At 35.1% G+C, this 22,639-nt stretch overlaps 3 protein-coding genes, 1 long non-coding RNA gene and 1 other non-coding gene across 7 annotated transcripts; 3 read left to right on the forward strand and 2 right to left on the reverse strand.

Annotated features, from left to right (window-relative positions):
• The first annotated feature begins 989 nt into the window (after positions 1-989).
• Positions 990-1,568, forward strand: LOC110932197 (hexokinase-1-like). Its single transcript, XM_022175549.1, has one exon. The coding sequence runs from the start codon at positions 990-992 to the stop codon at positions 1,566-1,568; it is 579 nt and encodes a 192-aa protein (XP_022031241.1).
• A 7,432-nt stretch (positions 1,569-9,000) lies between these two features.
• LOC110928075 lies at positions 9,001-9,405 on the forward strand. The gene is made up of 2 exons (XR_002586117.2): positions 9,001-9,109; positions 9,223-9,405. It is a non-coding gene; the product is annotated as an uncharacterized LOC110928075 (long non-coding RNA).
• A 786-nt stretch (positions 9,406-10,191) lies between these two features.
• LOC110929930 (GTP-binding protein OBGC, chloroplastic) lies at positions 10,192-13,043 on the forward strand. Of its 2 annotated transcripts, XM_022173117.2 has the most exons (6): positions 10,192-10,484; positions 10,573-10,732; positions 10,840-10,948; positions 11,100-11,223; positions 12,250-12,263; positions 12,675-13,043. In XM_022173117.2, the coding sequence occupies exons 1-4, from the start codon at positions 10,265-10,267 to the stop codon at positions 11,190-11,192; spliced, it is 582 nt and encodes a 193-aa protein (XP_022028809.1). In that variant the 5' UTR covers positions 10,192-10,264; the 3' UTR covers positions 11,193-11,223; positions 12,250-12,263; positions 12,675-13,043. The 2 variants fall into 2 exon arrangements, with proteins under 2 accessions (XP_022028809.1, XP_022028810.1); XM_022173118.2 differs by lacking the exon at positions 12,250-12,263 and having other exon boundaries at positions 11,100-11,217.
• LOC110929929 (DNA mismatch repair protein MSH5) lies at positions 12,846-22,639 on the reverse strand. Of its 2 annotated transcripts, XM_022173116.2 has the most exons (34): positions 22,507-22,639; positions 21,827-21,858; positions 21,487-21,581; positions 21,161-21,241; positions 21,011-21,083; positions 20,207-20,270; positions 19,873-20,027; positions 19,694-19,795; positions 19,597-19,624; positions 19,490-19,521; positions 19,337-19,394; positions 19,135-19,221; positions 18,937-18,993; positions 18,512-18,613; positions 18,361-18,405; positions 18,166-18,243; positions 18,017-18,067; positions 17,798-17,879; positions 16,518-16,591; positions 16,334-16,433; positions 15,994-16,090; positions 15,794-15,883; positions 15,592-15,656; positions 15,446-15,504; positions 15,207-15,283; positions 15,022-15,108; positions 14,876-14,937; positions 14,746-14,807; positions 14,616-14,669; positions 14,439-14,524; positions 14,337-14,368; positions 14,234-14,257; positions 13,363-13,478; positions 12,846-13,271 (listed from the first exon to the last, which is right to left on the reverse strand). In XM_022173116.2, exons 1-34 carry the CDS (start codon positions 22,543-22,545, stop codon positions 13,185-13,187), a joined length of 2,433 nt encoding a protein of 810 aa, XP_022028808.1. In that variant the 5' UTR covers positions 22,546-22,639; the 3' UTR covers positions 12,846-13,184. The 2 variants fall into 2 exon arrangements, with proteins under 2 accessions (XP_022028808.1, XP_035843449.1); XM_035987556.1 differs by lacking the exons at positions 21,011-21,083; positions 21,161-21,241 and having other exon boundaries at positions 22,507-22,626.
• On the reverse strand, positions 17,359-17,554 carry LOC118491054. The gene has a single exon (XR_004890279.1). It is a non-coding gene; the product is annotated as a U2 spliceosomal RNA (small nuclear RNA).

The following is a 22,639-nucleotide window of genomic DNA, read 5'->3' on the forward strand; positions in this document are numbered from 1 at the left end:
TCAGCTTGAGGGGGCATATTAGTGTATATAGTTGAGTTAGTTTGAGTTAGTTGAGTTAGTTAGATGATGTGGCGTTTCGATGATGTGGCACTAGAGTTAGTTTGAGTTAGTTGAGTGTCTATATATACGTTGTAACCTCTCATTTGTATGATAACAGAAAATAATATCACACTTCAAGCCTTTAAGACACATCCCTGAAACCCAAAAAAAAAACATGCGGCATGAAAGATGCATGGGAGAAGTTCTAGACGCATGGGAAAGACCTTCAAAGATGCATCTGTTAGAAATAGAAAAAAATAATTTAGAAAAATAAAAGATCCCTAACATCATCTCCATATTTAAGTATTTCCTTTTATTTGTTCTTGTAAAGCCTATAAATAAAGGCTCGTTTTTCCCTGTTTTGTATGCAAGAATCAAATCAATAAAATCAGTTCCATTTGATTATCTTTGTCTCTGATTATCATTTACAACATGGTATCAGAGCAGGTTTCTTCTGATCCGTGGATGCTCTGTTCTTCAATCTCAAATCAGTAAGACCAAAAACAAACTTTGGAATATCAAATCTCCAACCAAAAAAAAAAAAACCAAAACCCCAAAAACGTTCGATCAAATCAATCGTTCAACAAACCGTTCGACCAAACCTTTCAAATCTGTGATTTCTCTGTTTCTTCGTTGCTCCTTCTTCATAGGTTCACATCGGCCCAGATCGTCCAGATCCAAAATCAAAATCAAGTTTCGAAAAAAAGGTCAGAGATCCGTTCCATAATAACAGTCTTCGTCCTCACAATCTTGGTTGCCCCCAACGAACCATCCTCACGAACACTCGTTCTTGTTCCTAAATCTATTCAGATCATCAGGATCAATCCCGCTTTCATAACCCACAAACCAAACTCAACAAAGTTCAAATCTTTACCATCAAATCCCCAATTAAACCCAAAAAAATTCAATCTTTTTTTTTCAAAAAAATCATCTTTCTTTAATTTGAGATCATGGGTAAGGTAGCGGTAGCGGCGGCGGTGGTGGGTGCCGCCGCGGTGACTGCGGCGGTGGTTCTGGTGGTGCGTTACCGGATGCAGAACTCCTGCAAGTGGGCTAAAGCAATGGATATTGTTAAAGAGTTTGAAGAGAAGTGTGCAACTCCGGTTTCAAAACTCCGGCAGGTTGCTGACGCCATGACGGTGGAGATGCACGCCGGACTTGCTTTTGATGGCGGTAGCAAACTCAAGATGTTAATCAACTATGTTGACAATCTTCCCACTGGGGATGAAACTGGAATTTTTTACGCTCTTGATCTTGGTGGTACAAATTTCCGTGTTCTTCGTGTGAAATTGGGTGATGTTGATAATGTGAAAAAAGAATTTCAAGAGGTTTCAATTCCACCAAATCTCATGATCGGGATATGTGAAGATTTATTTGATTTTATTGCTAGAGAACTTGCAAAATTTGTGGCTACAGAAGGTGAAGATATGCAAATTCCAGCTGGCACACAACGGGAGCTAGGGTTTACTTTTTTGTTTCCTGTCAAGCAATCATCAATTGCAGGAAGGGCTCCCTTTCTTTTTAAATAAAAGAAAATATTAAAAAAAACAAAAAAACAAGTATCAACATTTCCGCTCAAAAAAAATCAAAGCTTCAAAGCTCAAAAAAATCAAAACCAAAACTAAAACCAAACCAAAACAAAAAAACAAAAACGCAAATCAAAACTAATGCCAAGACCCAAATGGCCAAGTTGAATTTTTTCAACTTGAGGGGAAACCAAAACCCAAAATCGATTGCCATGTCGAAAGACGGTAACTCAATAGATCAAACTACCATGTCAAGGAGACGGTAGCCAAACCAAAAATCAATCAAAACCCAAAATCAAAACCAATCCAAGTTGAATCATGGATATCCCACAATTCAACTTGAGGGGGAGTGTTAGAAATAGAAAAAAATAATTTAGAAAAATAAAAGATCCCTAACATCATCTCCATATTTAAGTATTTCCTTTTATTTGTTCTTGTAAAGCCTATAAATAAAGGCTCGTTTTTCCCTGTTTTGTATGCAAGAATCAAATCAATAAAATCAGTTCCATTTGATTATCTTTGTCTCTGATTATCATTTACAACAGCATCCCGTGCTTGAAAGATGCATCCTAGATGACAGATGTCGGACGCTTCAGCTCCCAAAAGACCTTCAAAGGCGCATCCCATGCTTGAAAGGTTGCTCCAAAACGCATAAGATGACTAGTTTTGAAAGAAGGTGTGGTCAATAACTAGTTTTGTAATTTTCTCTTTTTTAAAATTTGTTTTAACTTTGACTATCAGGAGGTGCTGCTGCAAAATTACACCATTTGTATTGAGTTTGTTATGTATATTTATTAGTGTTAATGTTAATAAAACTAGAAATTATAGATATAGTTCAGATTACGTAAGAAATTGTTGATTATTTAAGTTAGATCATTCAAATAATATACTTTTTAGAAAACAAGTATTTATAAATAGTTATTTAATGCTGCTTTTGGAGTTGTTAAGTTTGCTAGAAATCTTATGTTTTAACTTTTAAAAAGTATTTGTTTGAAATTTGAGGGATAACATTTTAACCGTTGATTTTTAGCCAAAGTTATTGTTTTATAATGTAAATCATTAATTACACAATGGTTTTAACCTAAGTTTTTAATCACACGTTAAAATAACCTTTTTATTTATTATAATAATGCCTTAAATCTTAACAAAAGTTCTTCATCTCTTCCTCTTCAAACATCTCACCCTTTATTGTAAGTCACCTCTTGTCCTGAGAAATAGCGTAACTACAACAATTGTTACCGCTCCAACATAACCATGGAGGGATAATAGAATCATTGCCAAACACCCTTATAAATTCTGTATGTGATTAAATTATGTTCTTAAATTTAGGGTCGCATGTGATGTGTGTTTAGGGTGGGGGGTATGATGTGCGGGGAGTTAAGCGGGGAGGAGGAGTCACCGCGCGGTGACCATACCCTAGTGTTGATGTTTTTCGGTGAGTAGGAGAGAGGTTACCAAAAACGGTGATCAATCACCGAATGTGATTGAAGAGTGATGGAGGAGAAAGAGAAAGGAGAGAACAACCAATCAAAAGTGAGAATCACTCAAACACCCTAGAGTGATTAATCATACCTAGTGATTGAGTGCAAAATGGGAAGTGGAATGGGGAGTTGACATGACATAATATTATTGGGTAGGATTTCACTCAATCATCCTAGAGTGATTAACCATACCCTCCACTCTTATGTTTAAGCTTTTTGCAAAGTTGTGTGTGTGCGCATTTAATTCAGCATTGGAACTCAATTTTGGAGTTGATTGTGTATGAAACCCATATTTATACAGGTGTATTTGATTTACGGTTGAAACCTAATTCTCTATGTATGTGTGCACCAATTGACAATGTGTATGTGCATTTTACGTATTCATGTTAAACCTCATATTTGTAGCTTGTGGGGGTGTTTGTTATACTAATTTATCTATTTATTGATTCAAGAAAGATAGCTTTTTGATGAGCTTAGGTTATGGCTTGAAGCTTGAAATCTTGATTGAAATAAAGGATTTTGATTAAAGAGATAGGTGTTCGGATTTTGTTGGATATTTGATTGGTTGAAGTTGCAAGTGATAATGATGTTGGCGTTTTACTAGGCAAATAAGTTTGGGTGAGTACGAGTCGCTTTGTTTATTGCCTTAAATCAAACAATAATCAAACACTTCGGTTATAAAAACAATAGCTGATTGATCTTAGAAAAATTGATTGCCACTCTTCAAATGGTGGTTCAATATTCTTTAGTCAACATTCGATTGTAGGTTTTACCTTGTTGAGAAACTTTGTTGTTTTTCTCTTGAGCGGTGATTCTAATTCTCGGTATATATTTAGATTCTTTTAACATAACATAACTTATTAAATTATATGTTAGTAGTATTTGAATCATCTTGTGTGTGATATATTCTCCGTGTGTGTAGTTAAATGTACTTAAAAGGTAAAAACAAGATTTTGTTAATACAAGATCAAGTGTGATATGAAGCAAGACTAGAATTATTATTTAAAACTTTAAAGCAATAGAAAAACATGGTGAACTCGTATGGGACACATATTCAACTATGAATATTACCTTAAACACCTTTACTCCACTTCAAATTTTAGATCGATTCAGCTAACAAAATAAATTAACCACACCATGGTTATAACCATTTTCCTCATGTCGGTTTAATCAATTTTTTCTACTATAAGCTACAATGATACTACTATCTACAAAACCAACTGGGATAGCCCAGTTGGCCACCGACACCCACCTCTTTCCAAAGGTACCGGGTTCGAGTCTTGGGAGTGGCATATGTCGCCCAGGGTAAGAACTCGGCAAGGGGAATTCACCGCGGAGCTAGCTTGGTCGGGTAGCGGCTCCCGGAGTGGGATCACTCCGAGGTTGGGAGGACCGTGCACTATCCCCCATACTACTATCTACAAAATAAAAAGAAGCATAAAGTGGTAGTTGGTAAAACCATTTAAGAAAATAGCTTGCGGGTTAAATACTTGAATCAATGAGGAAGTCACCATGCCCAAGTGATATCTTGAATATTGTTAGTGACATCTTCGTTAGTATGGATTAAAGGTGGTAAAATAGGTGGATACCAACACATATATTAACAACTAATAGATCCGTAAATGAATTAGATCATGTATATGAACGAGGACTTGCTATATTTATTTGTTTAGCTATAAGTCTATAACTAAACAAAATAACAATTGTTTTAGCTATAAGTTTTAACCAAACAAACAAGGTGTTGAACCTACAAAAAGAACAGATGATATTTAAAGCCAAAACATTTCAAGAAATAAACAGAAGCTTGAACTAGATTATCGCCAAATATAGTGAATCTTGAACACCTAAATCAGAACATTTGTTGAAGACATGCAAACATCTTCTCAAAACCTTGGAACCGCTGTCCAAGAAGAAACAAGATCTGTTGAAGAGCAAACGTCTGTTGAAGCACATGTCTGATGAAGAAGACCAAACATATGTCCGGCCAAACAGATGCTTGGAATCAAAACAACAGGGGATAGCTCAAACAGAGGTTTCCCAATGTGACAATACTTGTTCTGTATCAGTGTTTAGCATAGTTAGACCAATGTTAGATTTGCACAGATGTTTGCAATATATGTGAAATCTTTTCTGTTAGAAATGTTAGATGTCACTTTCAGGGTGATGTCAGCCAATCACCAACAAAACTTTCGTACATTATAAATAGATCTCACTACACATCATATTTTATTTTATACGAACAACCTCTATTATAGTGATCAGTCTAAGGAAGAGTATGTAGAATCAATCTTTTGTAAGATATTTGAATCAATAACAAACAATTGTTGATGATGACTATTCGTTTGTGATTACATATCTTTATAACAATATAAAATTGTTTTGAGTTTAATTATTAGTTTTTCACAAATCTTGTAAACTCAGACTTAATACAAGGTAACATTATCAAACTTAAACTAATAGATTTCGGCAATAGGTTTTTTAATTTATTATTTTTCATAACTTCAAAACAAAAACAAACATGTAATAGTTCACTCCTTTTCTTATTTCAAAACAAATATATAATAAATCGAGATAAATACAAAAGTAGATATAGTTGACTTTCTTCTTCGAGTAAACTCTCATTTTGGTCCCTGAGGTTTGGGCATTTTTGCCATTTTAGTCCAAAATTTAAAAACCCTCTTTTCTGACTGTTACAACCTGCCTATTTTGTCTTTTTGTTCACGGGCATTTTGGTCATTTTAATTTTATTTATAACATCTGGTCATTTTAATCTTGATTTTAAAATAAATAGTCCAAAAGTTCAGAAATTTGTTGGAAGCTCTGCACCTCCTCTCTCTCTCTCTCTAAACACACCTGACTCTCTCTCTTCTCTCTCTTTATACCACCGCATCCCCCTTCTCACCGCCGCCACCATCAACACCCACCCCACAAGCACCACATCTTCAGAGCACAACCACCCCCGTTCTCCCCCTCCCCCCTCTAAAACCCTAGCTTTTACCCTCTCTTTCTCTCTTTAACCACCGAACACCATCGCATTTCCATAACCACCGGCTCAGCCCAAGGAGATGGGGTTTTGGAGAAGATGATGTTACAGTTCCGTGTCTCATCACCACCACCACTGCCCCAACCACCTCCTCCGCTGCCGCTGCTGCTGCCCCAACCACCTCCTCCTCCGCCGCCGTTGCTGCTGCCCCAACCACCTCATCCGCCGATGCACAGTGGTTTATCAGATGGGTTAAATCTTGATTTAGATTGGGGTTTTTTGTGGGTGATTTGTTAATTTAATGTGAGTGAAAATGAGATGTGGGAAAGATTGGATTGAAGATCAAGAATCAAGATTTTGGAGAGAAAAGCATGATGGCGAAAACGGTGGTAGATGTGTTTGGGGTGATTGGGTTTGTGGTTTTGATATGGATGAATGTTTGCTCTGCAACTCTTTCTCCTTCTGGTGTTAATTATGAAGAGAGAGACAGAGGGGTTTAAATAAAATAAAAAAAATAAAAAAATGACCAATTTACCCCTAAAGATAAGGACAAAAAACAAGGATTTAATTTGAAGAATCTGATCTGATTTTAGTTTTGAACTAAAATGGCAATAAAAGTGAAACCACAAGGACCCAGATTTAAAAAGTTTGAGATTTGGACTAAAATGGCAAAAGTGTCCAAACCACAGGGACGAAAATGGCAGTTTACTCTTCTTCTTCTTTCAAATTAGACATTGTTTTTCAACTTTTAAAAGTTTAAAATCCGACACATCACCTCTACAAGCTTAGATGATCAGGATTTAGTCTACACTTTTTAATAAAAGGCGTCGGCTAAGACGACAATTCTAATGAAAAGCACCGGCTAACCCAAACCGCACCTTTTGAAGTCAATGTTTAGAGTTAACTTCGTTTTTGCTCCCTATGGTTTAACCATTTTAACGCTTTTGCCCGAATAGTTTAAAATATTTTTACTCCTTGTTGTTTGTACTTTTACTCTAATCTACTCCACGTCCTTAACTCCATCCAATATGTTCGTTAACTAGAAGGGTATTTTGGTTAATTTATATATAAGAAGTTAATTATTTTTTATTAATTCTTTTTATTAAATGAATATATAAAGTATTTCTTAAATCCATTTTTTTTCTTTTTTTTATTATTAATATATATTAATTTTTTCATAGTTATTCGATAAGGGGAGGTTCATTTTAGAAGAAGCTTCTTAAAAGAAGAAAAAATGAATTAATCTAGGCCCATATTTTTTTGATCAATGGTTGTGAATCAATATATCATTTCTGTCCACTTTTAATTAATGTTTTAATTACTAAGGGTAGTATAGACATTTTGATGTAGAATATTAATAAATATTTTAAAGAGTTACACAAATCTTATTAATGAAACCATGATTCCCCCATTCACCGTCATTAATGTATTGGCTCCTACACAAATTTTATTAGAAGTGACAAATTATTTAAAAATTTTGTGATCTACACATATTTTATTATGAGTCGCAAAATTATTTAAAAGTGTTTGAGTCCTACACATTCTGTATCCTACACCAAAATATTGTTTTAATGGTGTAGGAAACGTTGAAAATGTAAGATCATGTGAATCATTGTTCTTATTGTATGCACAACTATTTTATAAGATAGGCTCATTAAATGATTAGAGTTCATTAATTTGAATAACAAAAATAAATAATAGAATCACTAAATGATTTGTTGAAATTACCTTTGTATCCTTTATTCTTTTTATTCTTAATTTTTAATTCTTCTTATTTGAACTCTCCACTATTCGATAAACCCTAACAATAAACAACCAACGTTGTTTTTGAGTTTCTTGATTATGGTGTTTGCACCAACAATAAAATCAAACCAAAAAGGCCCTTGAAAGTGAATTTGTTTTAATCACATAATAGAACAGAAATCAACAACATTTTGGAACGACCAACCAACTTGCCCCGATTGTTAGCATATGATAGTTACCGGTCAGATCACAACCATCAACGAACTATCTCAAATCAGATGTAGACGGAAGCATCTGACGAAACCCGATGTAGACGATGGTAAAGGAACGACGGCTAGTGATGGTCCCGATATGGCGAGAGAGGGAACAACCCTAGAGCGATGATGGTGGAGATGAGTCAGAGGTCATGGAGGCTCTGATTTTCTGGTCGCCGAATGGTAGTGTGGTTGGCGAAAAGGTTCAGATCTGCGATGAAGATGATGGTGTATTTGGGGGTTTTGAGGTCCAAGGTTGCAGATGAAGATGACTGTGGGTGGCCGGGGGTGATGGTTGTTGGCTTAGGGTTAAAGATGAAGATGGTGGTGAGGGCCGACTCTGATTTCAGGTGGTTTTAAGCTCCAAATCAACGGCTGGTGGTGATCTCTTCAAATTTGATACAAATTTATGTTTTTTGAGAATTGGTTGGAATGTGTTCGTATCTATTAATAGGATTTTGGTTCACACGACCTGTTGCAGCAAAGGCTTGTCAAAAAGCATTTGTAACTAGTCATGTTGGTGATTTTGGTTTATTATTAGGCATTTTAGGGTTTTATTGGATAACGGAGAGTTTCGAATTTCGTGATTTATTTCAAACATTCAATAACTTGATTTCTAATAATGAGGTCAATTCTGTATTTGTTACTTTGTGCGCTGTTCTATTATTTGCTGGTGCGATTGCTAAGAAGTGCTGGCTAGGGTTAGAAAGAGAGTGTTATATATATTTAGATATTGTATGGGAAAAGACTTAAATATCTCTAATTTTATCAGTAAATTACCAATATATCCTTCTAGTTAACGAACATATTGGATGGAGTCAAGGGCAAGCAACAAATTAGTGTAAAAGTACAAACAACAAAGAGCAAAATGACTATTTTTAAACTATTGAGACAAAAATGTTAAAATGGTTAAACCGTAGGGAGCAAAAACGAAGTTAACTCTCATGTTTATTTTCGATTTTTTTTTCGTTCAAGTTTGATTAATAGATCACCCCTCTGCTTATCCTATTTGACAAATCCACCCCTGGCTTCTCATTCTACTCGCTTTCACCACTTTCCGGCAACAGTTGACACACACAAAAGGTGAGGAAACCCTAATCAAAATTCCGTTTCGTGATCATCCTCGATTCAGTATGATTTCTTTAGTTTAAATTTGATAACACAACGACCTCATTTATTAATGCTGATCTTGATAGGGCTTCCAATCGATATCAAATTGAGATGGCAACTGCGGTAGATGCCGTCGGAGAACCGATTCCGACATCGGCGGTGCTGATGTCAGCGTCGAAGCATATCGCCGGTAAATGCAGAGGCCAAAATATCGCCTTTTTGAAGTGCAAAAAAGACGATCCTAACCCTGAGAAATGCCTTGATAAAGGCAATCAAGTCACCCGTTGCGTTCATTCATTTATTTAAATGAAGTTCGTTCGTTTATTACACAAACGAACACGAACAAAAAATTTCGTTCGTTTAGTTAAATGAACAAACATGAACAAAGTCTGCGTTTGTTCATTTATGTTCGTTCGTGAACGTTCGGTAACGTGTTCGATAGTTCATTAGTGTTTAGTTTTTATATTTTATTTAAATACTTCAAAACTCCGACAAATAAAATGTTTAATAAGTGTCAGTGTATTAAATATTTTGTGCTCATTTGCGTTCGTTTCGTCCGTTGCCTAAAGTTAACAAACAAACATGAACAAGTACATTTCCTTAACAAACGAACACACACAAAAAATCTCGTTCGGTAAGTGTTCATGAACAGTTCGTGAACCGATTCCGGCAAATAAAATGTTTAATAAGTGGCAGTTTTGATCCATTTTGTTTTGAATGGGTCGATTTGGGTTATGTTTTATCCCAAACTGGTGGGTCAAATAAAAAAGTTTTGATGAAAATGAATGGGTCAAATGAGTTGGATGAGTTAAGTGGGTTGAAAGTCACCCAAATGGTATTTTTAAAGCATACGACCTGCAATTTACTTTATAAAGTATAATGCTATATTGAAAACATTAATTATTTAAAAAAAAATTAATAAGAAAGTGTTTTAACCCGTGACCCGCCAGCCTGTTTCGCTACCTCTAATATCTAGTTAATTATTTCAAAAGCTTCTGTTTGATGCATTTTAAGATATTATTGTGAACTAATAATTTTATCATAACAATGGAGGCTTAGGTACACATTGTTGATGGCTCATCTCAACAACCGGAGTATGAATACGACGCAGTTCGACTTGAACTGGAAATGTTCAGTCCTGAAATTGCTGAAAAACCATATATAGTTGCATACAACAAAATGGATCTCCCTGATGCATATGAAAAATGGGAATCATTCCAGAAACACCTTCAGTCGCGTGGGATTGTACCTTTTTGCATCAGTGCAATAAATAGACAAGGGACTAGAGAATTAATTACTGCTGCTTATGAGCTTATACGCCAACAAGTTGAAGATAAAAAAGAAGATAGTAAGCAATTTTTTTTATCTTTTAGCTTAAATTCATAAGCATTTGATGTTTTTCTTTTATTTATATTGATGATTTTTGTCTTGTGTAGGTTGGAGAGATCCGGTGCATTTTAGTCATGTGGCTGAAATGGTGAAAAAGCAACGGACGGCTCCCATAAATGAATTTGAGATCTCTCATGATAGTAGCTCCAATACATGGCATGTTGAAGGCGCCGGTTTGCAACGATTTGTTCAAATGACTAATTGGAGGTAAGTTTATTCTAATTGTATTTTACTTTGCTTGTTTTTTTTTTTTTTTTTGGTTAATGTTGTGAATTGTAATGATACTTGAATTAAATTTACTTGTTCTGCAATAGATATATGGATTCTGATAGACGGTTTCAGCATGTGCTAGAGGCATGTGGTGTTAACAAGTCGTTAATTAAGCGTGGTGTGAAGGAAGGTGACACAGTCGTCATTGGTGAGGTATGGTCAACCAACCCTTTTTGACCCGCTCCCTGTTGTTTTGTCCCAAACTCGTTACCCGACCCGACGGACATACCCATTTGTCAACTATATAATGTTTGAATACATCAAAGACTTGTGCTAATTAATATGTTTTTTTTGTTTATGCTAGATGGAGATGGTATGGCATAATTCTCTGAACAGTTCTGGCCCTAACAGGAAGATCTCAACAGATTCTGTGAAGTGGGCTGATTGGAAACAATAAACCATATTATTCTAGTCAAAGAAAGGTGCTGGTTATCAGTGGCGGACCCAGGAATTTTTCTATGGGGGTGCGCAACATTTTAAAAAATTTTAGGCCCCTAGGTATATAAGTAAAAAAATCGGTTCGTATCGGGTCGGGTCGGGTCATGTAAAATAAACGAACATCAAACTAAATTTATATAATCATCAAAAATATGTCAAACCTTGTTACAAACATAATTAAAACGTCGACGCCCTACGGGTTTTCATTTTTTGAAATCTATCCAAAATATCATCTAAAACTAATTTCTTAAGCAATTCTTTCTTTATTTAACATAAGTCCATCGCTCCATAACATAATGTTTCAATTTTAGCTTTCAACTATTCAAGCCCTAGAAATCATAACGTAAGTTGTAAGCACCCTAAAAATATATAAACAACATAATCACCCTAAAAATATATAAACAACATAATCACCCTAAAAATCATCTAAACAACCATAAACAATGTCAAAACACATAAAATTTCAAACCTATTTAACAACTTTATTACCCTTTTTTCTCCTATAATATCAACCAAAATCATCAAAATAACAAAGAAACTTACCCATGTTCGGATTCCGGTTAGATTTGGTGTCAAACGACGGTGGTATGGTAGCTGATTACGGTGGTTGCTGGCTGCTGGACTGTTGTCGCTGGGTGATATTCGTTGGCAGTGCAGGGACGCAAGAGAGAGAGAGCGGGAGAGAATTTCTAAAGGTTTTGGGCTTTAATTATTTTATTATAGTTTGAAACATTGTTGGGTTTGGTTAATGGGCTAAGACTTAGTGGGCTAGCTAGTTAGGAATTATAAGTGGGTAAAGGTATGGGTATTTGGGTTTAAAATATAAATTGATAACACTTTTTACCTAAGGGGTGCGGACGAAAAATTTCAAGGTTGCGGTCGAAAAATTCCAAGGGGTGCGGACGAAAAATTCCAAGGGGTGCGGACGGGATTTTCGACGGAATTTAGCACTAAATTTTTTTTTCCCCGGGGGTGCGCCCGCCCACCTTGGGTTGACTTTAGGTCCGCCCTTGCTGGTTATTTTATGAAGGTGTGCATTTTCCAACCACATGCGCAACTTTATATATATTTTAATATCGCGAGTAAAATCGGCTTTGGATAACCAGTTTCGTACTAGTCACAACAAAACTAAAACTGATTATCCAAGGGCATTGTTACCTTCTTTTTTACCACTTTTAAACAAAGTATTTAAGTGACTTCCTTCCATTCCCATTCCACAAAACATCTCTACACTTTGCAAAAATGACCGTTTTGTTCCTTTTTCCGTTCTTTAACATATGTTTGTAACAACTGATTCCATATCATATGATAACTTTCAAAATGCATATCCAATCACCCATTTATTACTGTATAGTATGATTATCATGTTGGCTTTCACTAGCGTAAAATGTGACGCTTATCACTTTGCTAAATCTAAGGATTTGTACACTCTTGTGTGCAGTGGATGACATATGTTGGAGTTACAGTAAGTACTGGATATATACGTCTCATTGGGCCGGATAATGTGACAAACAGCCGTAGACGGTTGGGCTTGAATGTCGGATCCGAATCTCATCATATGGAACCCCAAGTTGGAACTCTAACAGTTTTTCCTAATTTTTACAATTTCAAATTATTTTTATGTTGTAAAACATGGGATATTTGATTGCATTAATTTACGCCTTTGTTTAGGTAGTCAAATTAATTCCTGAGGTGTTTTAGGCTCGACTTGCCTGATTTATATTTATCGGATAAAGAGAGATGTATGTAATAGTTGAACATTAGATATTTTATCAATTTTCTTTCAGGGTGCTTTTACAGTTGTGCCTCCGCTAAACGTCTCATGGTCGGCCACACATACAAATATAATCAATCCTCATTATCGTGTCATTAAAGATATAAGAGACTAAAGTTAAGCAAAAAATCTACATACCATTTTGAATAGTACCAAATATGATTTGAGGTACAAAAATCATGGTTGACCAGGACACATATCTTGAAAGAACAGGGACAAATCACCATTGATAGCATCGAAAGCTACCATCTTCTCCACAGCATTCTGTCATTTGATTCATATCACTAAAGTTAATATGAAGCAAGCAGATAAACACAACTGGAATGCAAATATATAATCTTTATGAATATGGCACCTTATATAGCTCATCTTGAGCTGTTATCTTTTCATCACATGCTCGATCGATATGTATACCTTTAGTGGTAGCATCCAATATAAACGCCGCTCTCTTAATTACTTCTTGAGGAACACCTACAAGATTGTATGATATCGCAAGCCCGATAAAAAGAAGAAACAGAATGACCTTGTACAATAATTATTTCCCTCTAAACCAAAATTCACACGTTTTCCTTCGGTTGGGGGAACAAGAAATTTTTATTTAGGGTCACAACAGATACCTTTTTGCATTTGCTTCAAGTACTCTACCATGACAATTTGAAAGGTCAAACCACAAGAAAATGATGACAATGGAAACTCCTATTAATAGAAAATTTAGCTGGTCGGAGAGTCAACAGTCAAAGACCCCCTCTACTTCTGCCAGGTAGGGGGTAAATGAGCCGAGCTCTGGATCTCACAAGCTGGGCTCGAGCTTGGGTCGTTTATTGTTTATGAATTATTTTATTAATTTGTTTACATACAGTTATAATTATAACTTTTATATATAACATATCATATATTCTTTAGCTGTTTTATTACAAAAATATATAATAATAACTATTATGTAAATATATAAAAAAAATATAACGCTCGCAAGCCTACTCGAGTTCGATAAGTGAAGCTTGGGCACATTTATTAAACAAGCTTATTTTTAGGCTTGAGGTATAGCTCGAGCTCGTTTATGCTCAGCTCTATTCAAGCTTTTAGCAAGCCGATGTCGATTGCTTGTGAGCGCTTTGTCTCGTTTCGACCCCTAAGTACAGGTTCTATTTCTATCAAAGTATTTGATATTCGAGGGTATAAAATTTACTCGGTGTCTTTTATTTTAATGTAGCATGGTTGAAACATACCAGCAAGTAGAGCACAATGAAGTCCTGAAACAAGAATTAAAGTGAGTGACAAAAACGAAGATATAAAAACCGAGATACAAGTGAAAATCAAATATTAACTCACCATAACTAAGAAGTGTATGTCCAGGAACCAGCCTAACATATACAAGAAGTCAGATTAACTGCACATGCTAATAAGGTAAGTTTTAAAGCGTTGATGATTTACCTATATAGAAATACAATTTCCTCGAGGGCTTCATTACTGTTGTCAGGTCTTAGCACACTCATGGTGTAGTATTTGACTTTATCTGACTGGTGTTTATCAATGATTAGAAACATTAAACCGTCACACATGGATATGATCAAGAAACTATAAATCTTTCAAAGTTATTGTATTGCATACCTGAGATAAATGACTATCAACAAATATCTGGGTCAAGTGAGTGCAAATTAGAACCTGCAGCATAAGTGCATGAGTACAACTAGGGAACAGTCTCATATGATAAATGAGTGACATTTAAAGAGTAACAAACCTTCGGAGGAGCATACATCGAGATAAAATGATCAATAGTTCCACCAAGCAGACCGATACCATCTAGAAAAATATGAGCATGATTAGCGTACAATGCAAAATCGATTAAAAATGGAAAATTAATGACTAACCTTCAGTAAGAGTTCCCTTGCCAAATTCGTCTAGTAAACATAATGACCGAGAAGTAGCATGCCTTTGAAGTTTTTAACATCAGTATAAACTTCCAAAAACAATTTGATTGGATGGTGAGATCTCATTCAGTTTACATAAAAGATACCTCAGCATCATTCCAACTTGGTGCAAATCAATCATGAATGTGGATTGTTCCGCAGTCATAAGCTTGCTTCCCATGGCACAGAAAATTCTATCATTTACCATTTATGATGGTCAGTCTTCTATTAGTAAACTCATTCAAGATTATTATAATCGCATATAAAATAAAAAGGATTAAAAAAACCCAACCTATCAGTTAAGCCCACTTTCGCAGCATCTGCTGGAACAAAACTTCCAATGTGGGCAAGAAAAACTATTAATGCTACCTGCATTTTAATTTTTAATGACAATGTGATTGTTGAATTAGAAAAAATCAACCATGATAACTTTTGATTTTCCGTGACCGTTGAACACGGGCTTCATAGGACTCTACGTGAAAGTTTATATGAGACAAATGAAAATAGAAACATATGCTATATAGATATAACCTGCTTTATATATATGCTTTTTCCTGAATAATTAGGTCCTGTAATTATATGAACGTTCCCTGAAAAATGAAATATGAAAAAATCATAAATGAAACGTTATGATGTAATAAACGATATCTAAATCCAAATAAACTAAGAAACAATACCCTGATCAATAATCTTTGTATCATTAGGAATAAATGTGTCAACTGTCATTTCCTGCAAAACATGTCTAGAACCAGCTATATGTTACTCTCTACTTAAAGGCATATGAATTCACTTAAGCAGTCCATTATGAAAAGGGCGGCTTGAAGAATATCATATTTGTACTTTTGAAGAGAAAAAAAAGTATAAATACAAAGTTCTGACCTTCCGTTACGAATATCAAGCACAGCTTCAGCAGTCAGTATGGGCCTTACGTAATTGTTTTGACGAGCAACCAATGCCAATGACAAAAAGCTACACAGCCATGAGCAACTATAGTCAGGAACATACAAAATATCATGTTACAGAATCCTTCTATGGAAATGAAGATAACATGAAATAAACAAATTAAGAATGTATCTAACCAGTCAAGTTCTGCTGCAAAATTGATTCCCTTGAGCAGATGCATCGAGAACTCGAGAATATGCGACACCAAGTCCCTTGTGATAGCTCTCTCCATGTCTTGATAAGGATCAGGTAAATAGAAAAAGGAAATGAGAAATTTTTTTATTAAAACATATATAAGCATGAAGAGTCGACTTAATTCCAAAAGTCGCAGCATATATAGTATATTTGTGTGCAGAAAAAGGAATTTCTGAATGAAAATTTCAATGAATTTTTACACTCATTTCACTGGTTTCAAACATCTGTTTCTAATTTTCATTAAACAAATACGAGAAAGGAACATGATCCTTTTTTTATTACCTAGAATTTTATGATATATGTCTCCTAAAAGGCTGTCCAGTTCTCTTGTCTTTGCATTGTGGTAATAGAACCTCTTAACATCACCATCTTCATCAGAGAACTAGGAACAGAACACGCGTTTTCTAAATTAGGATCCGAAAAAAGCGTTTCGAGAGCAGGACATGCTTAAAATAACCCAGCTTACAGCAAATTCATAGTCTTGAAGTTCCTCTAAAATGCGTTCATCTAGCTTTTCTTCAAAGATGCACATCAGATATCCTATTTTGAAACATTAATCGAAAGTAAGAGCATAAAAGACGTCTTCAATTTTAACATTTAAAAAACAATAGCTCAACTTGTTTGAAAAGCTAAGACCATGTGTAGTGGGGCATTTTTTTTAAAAAAAAATTCAAAAAAAAAAACGCCCGAAAACGCCCATGCACCATTACATGGGGCGTTTTTTTAAGCAAAAAATTAAAAAAAACCCCTTTGGCGTTTTATAAACCACGCCCAACACCCTTTGTCTTTGTCCAATCAGATTTCATCTCCCCTTGTCCTATCCAATAAGATTTTTTCTTTTTTTATTTAATGCCCCAATAATGCCCCAGCCCCACTACACTCATTTTAGAAAACGCCCAATAATATCCCTTTGCTGACTGGACCGCCACATGGCGTAAAATGCCCACACTTGGGGGCATTATTTTCCCCTTCTACTACACATACAACAGTTTTAAAAGATCAATTTTCAGGTATTAGTGTAATACATAATTTCACTAAAGCTAAAAAAAAATTAATGTACTCAAGTATGAATGAACAGTTCAGGTAATTCAAAACTTGATTAATATTTACAAAATTTATAAAAAAAATCAATAATTTAAGTAAAAATTTATATTAAAAATCAATAATTTAAGTAAAAATTTATATAAAAAATCAATAATTTAAGTAATTAAAGATTACCACTAACATAACGAATAATTCAAAATAATATTTATGAAATAACGTTGATGAATCGCATATTTCTTTTATAAAATCTTAACTAGGGTTTGGAGGGGTGCGCCAGGCCAAGGCAGTAGTGCAACACCAAGGCGACGCGTAAAGACCCCAATAGCAAGCTATTGTGATGGGCCTTTCCCCATAAAAAATTAGATTAATATCGAGTGGGCCGATGGCCCACGTATCAGATATTAAACTGATAAGAACAGATACTACACTTGATCTTAGCCAAAAGGCCGAGAAAGGTATGCTTTCTCCATTCCTGGGCCGCTCATTATATAGGCACAGCCTTCAGCTACTATTATTCATAGAGTCGATGTGGGACTCTGAGTTAATTTTTCCCTTTGGTTGTCATCTCTTAAAATTCATACCTTAAGTAATGCATATTATTGTTTAGTATAATATAACTAGCCTTTAAATATCATAAAGTAACGCTGATTAATGTCAAATAAACTGTAAAAGATCAAACACGGTAAAAAAAATGTAGCATACCTATCTGATTTATGTAAATAACTTGTGGAAGCAGTTTGTCTCTAGACATGTAAGGAAGACGTGCAAGTTCCAATGATGACACCTGTTGAGCAGTGGTATAATCAGATTAGCACAATGGATACCCAAAGTTACTTGATAATTTTGTTTAATGTTCCAATGCTGCCTCAATTAGAACATTGGTATAACCAGAAAACAATTTGTGATGTGAATTAATAGCACCTCTTCCAAAAATTCTGGTAATTCTTCATATATTTGCCTCAGTTCATCCAGCTGCATTTAAATACGAAAAGAAGTTTTGTCAAGAGAACGGAACATACACATAAAGAAGTAAACGGGTAGTTAAGAAAGCCACTGATAATGTCCTAAACCTCGTCACAAAAACCATCTTTCACCGTTGTCTCATAGCCTTTGTCTTTACTTCTGTTTACATCAACAACACCAATTACCTATAAATATAACACGAAATCAGAAAATAACTGTTACACTCAACCGGGAATCATTTATCCACATTACTTAACATTAAGCTAGAATATAGAGGAGGAAGAAACAGATATCTTTCTAACCAGTTCATATACATAAGCTAAATCCATTGATATGCATGAAGCAGCCTGTCATAACCCAAAAACTGGTTAATAACCTGTCAATTAAAGCGACAGTATGGTAAAAATGACAAAATACTGCAGGGATACCATGCTTGGTAAAATTAATTAATACCTTCTCAACAATATTTACACTGAAATAGTTAGCTTGCTCCTGAAGATTTTCAGAAATTCCTAGTTCAAATATTTTGTTGATATGCAGCAGTGCAGAAAGGCTCTACAAGATAAAAGCATACATGGTTATAGAAAAGTTGTTAATAAAGCCATATGATGTATAGGCATGCATCACAAGTTGTCATCTAATATTCATGTCAATAATCAACAACTACAACAGATGCATAAATGCAAACCAGTTGTTTATATCATTCATACACTGAAGATAGTTAACATGAGTTCCTGACTGCAGAAGCAGATTTTAACATAATAAGGTGTTTCGGCCCAAAAACATAGGATATAGTTTGACCACTATGCACTATTCAGTTAAATGAGTACTACTAAGTGGAACTTCAACAGAAGGATGGAACAAAGAGCAAATTTTACCTTTAGAAACGCAGTCCAATCACCACAGGTGCATACTGAACTTGGGGAATTGAATTTCTTCCATGACAAAGAAATGAAAACGATGAAGAGAAACTTATACATGATAAAGATACAGAAATAATAATTCTTATACAGTTATAGTATATTAATAGACTTGACACTAGCTATAGTGATCAAACAGAAAAAGAAGTGTTGCACCTTCAGTATGTGCGGAACATCCTTGACAGATTTCAGTGTATCACGTAAAGAAGTTAAAAGTTCTTCAGATGAAACAAAGAACGATATCTGAATCTATTAAAGGAAACAAGTCACAACTGTTTTTGTGGATATGGAATAAAGCACAGAACAGTGAGTAGTAGTCATCCTTAAACTTCAATATATTATACAAAAGATAGGATACAACATTAAGACGACTGTTCAAGTTGTCAAGGTCTAGTATGGGCCTGAGAAACCATGTCCTGGTACCGAAAACAACAATCATTCAACACCAACAGTACGGACTTGTAGGTGAAGTTTTATAATTACTGAAATTAACATGGAAATCAATGTTTACCTTAAAAGACGTTTACCCATGGGTGTGACACACTAAAATACAAAAGATCGATCAGATAATAAATTTAAAGGAAAAACAGACTTAAAAGAAGAATGCATTTTCCACACCTTATTCATCATGCCAAATACAGAAAACCTGCAAATAAACAAATATTATTACTTACTTTTGAGACATAAAAAACAGAATTAGGAAAAAAAAAATTACCCTTCTTTTGCTCTACCAATTCCCATGTGGCTTGGATGTTTGTCGGTTTGGAATATCTGCAATGCCTCGTGAGCAGCAGAGTCAACTTTAAGAAATTTGTTTCTGCATTTAAGATGGGAAAACTATAGCAGGAACCAGTAGATTCTAGTATAAATAAAGAAAAGATTATGATAAGATACAATGAAATTTGCATGACAGAATTGATTGCAATTGATACACTCCCACACTCATTTTGTTCAATGGTGTCCACGACTCTTTCGGTCTCCAATATGGCAAGAAGACCCCCACTAGCACGAACTTGCACTTCACTCTCAATGTCCATCATAGAACTTAGCTACAGTTTAATAAAAGTAAAATGATGACACAACCATGTGATTTCATCGGCCTATCATAGAAATCAAATACATAAAGAAGACATGGTATGGGCTGATATCATTTATGACTAACAAATGCATCAAACCAACAATGAACCTATGGAGGAGGGGAACTTGGTAAAATGATGTGATAACTTACAAAGCAGATTCTTTCTTTGACGTTTAACCCATCATCCATTCCAGTTACCCGAAGATATACTAATCTGTGTTAATATAATAAGAGAGATAATATCAAAAAAGGTATTAAGAAGAAAGATTAGAGTATGTCTACATCATTAGGCAAAACAAAAAGATGCAACTAAAAAGACTGTAATCAAATTAACTCCTTTGCCTCTATTATCTAAGAACAGTCAACTATCTTACTCACTAAAATCTGTGTAGTTCAACTTAAACAATAAAAGCTATATAGACAGATTATAGGGAAACGTTGGCTATATGACAAATATAAGGCTGCACGGTGTGGGGATCAGCCTTGGATCGTCCCCCACCGGCGCCGAACCTCCTCCCATTTCACCCCCCAGCTGCGGCGTCCTCCCCGTCTCCATCTGGACGTTTAGGATGGTCCTCCCCCTCTCTCACACACCTATACATACAACTTATATATATATATTAGGCTCATCCCCCCATTTCCTTAGTTTCATCCCCTTTGCCCCATCCTCACACCCATCCTACGTGGCGCTTACGTGGCGGATCATCCTCCAAGGATGGACCATCACCATACCGCATAGCCTAAGTCAAGAAAGTATTTACTAATACCCATGAACTGTTATTATCGAATCCAGATGTTTATATTTGCTAAAAGGTAGACAGAATTATTAACCATTTACTTGACAAGTTTGTTTGTCCAACCCTCAAAAGCAGTTATCATTAACTATAAATTTTGGCGGCAACCAAATAGCAGGTGGAATTGTATAATTTAAGACCTTCTCAGTGTACACTACACCTGTGCCATGCTTGTTCATAACTAAATACTGAACTCTTCATAAGCTTCACCGTATGTGCCTCACTTGCACCATCTGTATCACTGACAGGAGTAAATACAGACTTCACAAGCTCAATGTGCATAAAGACTACAAGGAAACTATGATATTACCATTCTGTTGTAAAGCAGCTAAGAGAGATTCTTCACTCTTGGTACTTGTGTATATGATCAACGGCTTAACCTGATACTTGACTGAGACATTATAAAAAACTATGATATTAACATTTTGTTATTTAAACTGAAGTAAGTTACCTACAGTTAGATATTGATCCATTATGTGGAAAGAGGTAATAAAATTAACACTGAAAAGGGGAAGGGCAACCACATCCTCCCAATATCGGGAAATAAAAATCGAAATCTTATTGCTTAGCTAACAAAATTGGCTCCAATTCGGATAAACTATCGTATCTAAGAGAACAAGCAAAAGTATCTTTTACCCATATCAATTAGAGGAAAATCTGCAGTACCGTCTTCCCAAAGTTCCAGCACATGGAGTTCACGTGTAAGACTATCATAATAGGAAATTCCAACTCTGAAAACATAATTTGCATAATAAGTTAACTGCAGGATATTATAAAATTCAAGAATAATATGTAAACTTCAATTCAATGATAATGACAAACTGAAATTTCATCAAGATGGTAGTCTTAGCAATTGGAGCACATTATGCTAATGATTAACCTAGAATGGCTGGAGTACAACACACTATACAGTGATCATGCATACCATCGCAATAGGATTACCGAATATTGAGGTGTGTTCACCTAAATAGCTTACCTATGACCATGCATGAGGCATGCCATGTAGACCTGCATGGAAAAGCCATGTTAGTGTCAAACAAGCACAAGCATAATATTGAATTATCAAATGTTGGTACAAACAAAATAACACTCAGGAAGCACATTATATAGTTTTTTGGCGGGAATTCATGAAATAAACAGCATTAATTTGGTCCTTATGATTTTCACTAATTTTTTTTTTGAACGACAAATTTGGATATAACTTTTCACTAATTAATATAACTTTTTTTCATCATTTTAAGTTAGTTAAAAATGTGGAGTAGTAGCTATCCACGTGGCAATGCCTAATTTGACCATTTTTTAAAAGGCCTTATTGGCTTATTAATATATCATTCTATTACTCCTTGTTCTCTCATCTTCTTCTTTTACTGATCGCTCAGTTAATAGTTTATTCTACTGAATTATCGATGATAACAATAATCTGCAGTTGACCAGAAATCGATTTGCAATAGTTCATCCAAATTTATATATACATAGAATATGAAATCACAACGCACAATAAATCAAATATCAGCAGGAAGAACGCCTAATTGAGATATCACCATGAAAAAGAGAACAGCGAAAAATTAGGTTACAGAAAATGCAAATGCATGTAAGAAATGAACTGATCGAGTGAATATTATACAGATTACGAGTGATAACTACTCGAAAACATACCTGATGCACGGATTCTGTTTCGTCGACCTCCTCCTCCATGGCGCCAAGCGATCGCGGAACACGAAGAGTGTGTGTGTGTGTGTGTGTGAGAGAGAGAGAGAGAGAGAGAGTTGTGTGTGTGTGTGTGTGTGTG

This window comes from Helianthus annuus, chromosome 3 (genome assembly GCF_002127325.2).
Source record: "Helianthus annuus cultivar XRQ/B chromosome 3, HanXRQr2.0-SUNRISE, whole genome shotgun sequence".
NCBI classification, from domain to species: domain Eukaryota; kingdom Viridiplantae; phylum Streptophyta; class Magnoliopsida; order Asterales; family Asteraceae; genus Helianthus; species Helianthus annuus.

Bases quoted from the DNA above. Each gene is read 5' to 3' on its own strand.
- LOC110932197 (XM_022175549.1), top strand. From the start codon at position 990: ATGGGTAAGGTAGCGGTAGCGGCGGCGGTGGTGGGTGCCGCCGCGGTG.
- LOC110929930 (XM_022173117.2), top strand. From the start codon at position 10,265: ATGTTCAGTCCTGAAATTGCTGAAAAACCATATATAGTTGCATACAAC. The intron at 10,733-10,839 runs GTAAGTTTATTC...GTTCTGCAATAG, and splicing joins GTTCAAATGACTAATTGGAG to ATATATGGATTCTGATAGAC. The intron at 10,949-11,099 runs GTATGGTCAACC...TGTTTATGCTAG, and splicing joins ACACAGTCGTCATTGGTGAG to ATGGAGATGGTATGGCATAA.
- LOC110929929 (XM_022173116.2), bottom strand. From the start codon at position 22,545: ATGGAGGAGGAGGTCGACGAAACAGAATCCGTGCATCAG. The intron at 21,242-21,486 runs GTAAAAGATACT...ATAATGTCTCAG, and splicing joins TTTTCCTCTAATTGATATGG to TCAAGTATCAGGTTAAGCCG. The intron at 20,271-21,010 runs GTGTAGTGTACA...ATATTAACACAG, and splicing joins TATGAACAAGCATGGCACAG to ATTAGTATATCTTCGGGTAA.